Source organism: Acanthisitta chloris, unplaced genomic scaffold (assembly GCF_000695815.1).
Source record: "Acanthisitta chloris isolate BGI_N310 unplaced genomic scaffold, ASM69581v1 scaffold14112, whole genome shotgun sequence".
In the NCBI taxonomy this organism is placed as follows: domain Eukaryota; kingdom Metazoa; phylum Chordata; class Aves; order Passeriformes; family Acanthisittidae; genus Acanthisitta; species Acanthisitta chloris.
This window is the reverse complement of record NW_008658899.1, coordinates 31,836-35,125: the sequence shown is the minus strand read 5'-3', so window position 1 is coordinate 35,125 and position 3,290 is coordinate 31,836. Positions and strand designations below refer to the sequence as shown.

The window sequence follows — 3,290 nt, the reverse complement described above, 5'->3', positions numbered from 1 at the left end:
CCAACCCAGTTGATTCTTTGATTCTGTTCTGATGTATATTCATGGTGTATTTTCTGTCAGTTAGTACCTTTAGTTCCTACAATGCAGGTACAATTCTGATTCAAAAATCAGTCCCACTGTATGACACTATTGGGCTGATTTCAGGTTTTGAGAGGGTTGTTTTGTCCATCTCTGGTGGTTATTTTTGAGAGCCAATATGAAGTAATTTCAGCTACTAATTTAATATCTCAGTGTAGTAATTAGAATGCTTGTGTTTTAGCTCATGAAGCCAAAGATTGTTTTTAATTAAGAAGCAGGCTTTTGTTTTTTAACTGATTATACCCAAAGCTTCAGTCATGGTAGTTAAAAGGTATAAAAAACCAGCTTGAGCCAAGTGGGTTTTTTTCCCCTAAAACTTATGCTGGTGTAACGCATTGAATGATGTCCTATTCTTGCCAATGAAAACAAGATTCCTGGACTTCACTTGGTGAAACAGCATTTGTCAGTTTAAAAGGGTAGCTTGATAAGAGGCCTGAAGTCTGATATAACACAAAGCCTAAAATTTGTTAAACAGAAATCCTGCCTTTAGCTGCTAAAAGTGTAGTTTCACTGGTTGTTTTCAATACTGGTTGCAAAGAATGCAGCTTTTACACAAGATCCAAGGCACTTTGGCAGTAGATCGTCTAATTTCAAATAATGTCTAAATTAGTAACAGTGTTTCAGTTGTGTTAAATTATACCTCAAAAGCCTGGAGTGGTACAGTCCATCCTGTGTGTCGTCTTGTTTTATCAAAGAGGGTTCTGTCCAAGGTCATGCATGTTTAACATAATCTCTATTCCAGTACCTAGCCCTGACTTCACTGTTCACTTTACATGAGTGAAATTCTATTTGTGCTGGAAATGTGGTTGTTTACCTGCTGCAGGTATGGTCTGGGCCTGCTTTGAAAGAATCCCTAGATTCTTCTGGGCCTGCTGTTACAGGTGACTGGATTATTCTGGGGAAGTGACTCTATGGGCTAATGCAGTGGTGCACAGTAGTATTTCAGCTGTCAGGGCAACCATCTGCTTGGGTTTAATTTATGCTGCTAATCCTGGTAACTGCTTTACCTCATCTCAAATGCCACATGATAAGAGCCTTTCACCTGAAAGGAGGTTGGAGTCAGGTGGGGGTTGGTCTCTTCTCGCAGGGAACCAGCAGTAGGACAAGAGGGCACAGACTCAGGCTCTGCCAGGGGAGGTTTAGGTTGGATATGAGGAAGAGATGTTTTACAGAGAGAGTAATCAGGCATTGGAATGAGCTGCCCGGGGAGGTGGTGGATTCACCACCCCTGGAGGTTTTCAAGCTGAGACTGGATGTGGCACTTAGTGCCGTGGTCTAATAACGATGGTAGGATTGGACTCCATGATCTTTGAGGTCTCTTCCAACTTGGTTGATTCTATGATTCTATGATTCAGATAAATAAACATACTACCCTTAAATCCATGGGATGTAAAGTCGTAATGTCGCACTGAATAGTACTGTCTATTATTTAACATTCCAAAATTAGATTTACAATATGAAGTTTATGATTCTCTCTTTTTTTTTTTTTTAAACAGCTTGTCTGTTCCTGTATTGAACATGCTACTGAATGAGCTTCTGTGTATCAGCAAAGTTCCTCCAGGAACTAAACATGTGGATGTAGACTTGTCCAGCTTACCCCCAACCACTGCAATGGCAATACTGCTCTACAACAGATGGTAAACTACTTTAAGACAATCATCTTAACATTGCTTTGTTCTTTAATGATTTCTTCTTTTATCTCTACTTGTGCATAGAAGGAAAATGAATCTCAAAGTACTAATAATGTTGTGATCTGTAGGTAGGTTATAGTGAGGAGCTGAGCCTGAAAAGCTGTTCTACAGCTGGTTTTGTTGCAGGGTATAAAAATCATACTGTCTTTTAGCTTTTTATGGACATAAGGGCATTTCTTAGCTGCTAGGTATGCTTTTGAGTAGAGGATGTATTCTAATGGTATAATATATCTGAAAGGATAAATGCCATTACTGGGAGGCCTGTAGTCTGCTAATTACACTTTTCGGGTAACACCATTCTTCACTTAATTTTTCCCCATGTAGGGCCATAAGGACCATCGTTCAAAGTAGTTTTCCTGTGAAGCAAGTGAAACCAGGTCCTCCTCAGTTAAATGTGTAAGTTACAGGTATAATTCATTAGGATTCCATGGGTGTTTTATAATAATAAATTTAATTTCTAAGTGGCTTAAGTCATGTTAATGCAGTTTCTTAAAGTGTCTAGATGTAGCATGGAAAACTTGCATTTATTTCAAGTATATTCTTGTTTTCCTGTCTGACATGCTTGGTGCATATACTTGTCTGTTGTTTCACTCTTCTAATGTTAACTCTGTAACTTTGTAGCAGCATGAAAAATCATGAGAGAAAGGGAGATAACAATCTGCCTTGGGTGAATGCTTATTCTCTAATGTAGATGTGGTACATTTCTTGCATCCTTTTTAACTTAAGAGTACCTTGCTTAATAAGGTGGTTTTATTATACCAATTTGCTGCATTATGTGTGATAACCTGAGAAATAATGAAGTATTTCCATTTGCTTCATTAGGCAATAATTTGTAACTTAAAATCAATTATACATTTAGTTAGAACTTGTCCTTGGATTTGGCTTTTATTTTATAAATTTCTCCAAAAGTTGGAAGTATCTCAGTGGTACTTCTCCTGTGTTTCATGTTAATTTTATACTCTAGCATTAGGCTATACATGTTTGAGAGAGTGTTAAATATGTTGACTAAAAAATGCTGCTGCTACTTACTTACTATAAATCTTGTATGGTCCTACATATATCAGAGAGTGATCCCGAGTCAGAAAATTCTGTATGGGGAAATAATTAGAAAATACTTCTAAATTTTACATAAACACATGAATACACTTCTGTCCCTGACACGTGTTTGACAAGATTTAAGTAGTGAAGCTTGAAGAGACTTGAGGCTGATTTCTTCATGATTGTTTTGCTAGTATTAGCAAAAAAAAATAAGTTTGTAACTTCCATTTTTTTGAACCACATTCTCAGACAAAAGCATCTTTTCCTTGTATAAGTCTGTGTTTCAGGTACAGATAGACAGGAACACTCAGTGGTCCTGCATGATGATTTGTAAAATGTAATTAAGCAGAACTTAGTATGAAGGAATTGCTGTGGTCTAGAACATGAAGCGAAATAATATGCAGGTCTGCTTTATCATTGAGATCTTTACCTCTTCTCTCTGTTTTGCAGGATGAACCAGATGCAGCAAGAAAAGGAACTAAC

At 37.4% G+C, this 3,290-nt stretch overlaps 1 protein-coding gene across 1 annotated transcript in view; it reads left to right on the top strand.

Annotated features, from left to right (window-relative positions):
- Nucleotides 1-1,574: 1,574 nt before the first annotated feature.
- The window catches only part of INTS8 (integrator complex subunit 8), a gene marked incomplete at its 5' end in the record, with an annotated part of 21,088 nt that continues 19,372 nt past the window's right edge, over nt 1,575-3,290 (top strand). The window contains 3 exons of the mRNA XM_009069187.1: nt 1,575-1,715; nt 2,094-2,165; nt 3,258-3,290. The exon at nt 3,258-3,290 is cut by the window's right edge and continues 2 nt beyond it. Of these exons, the coding sequence (XP_009067435.1) occupies nt 1,575-1,715; nt 2,094-2,165; nt 3,258-3,290 (246 nt within the window). The remainder of the gene's footprint in view (nt 1,716-2,093; nt 2,166-3,257) is intronic.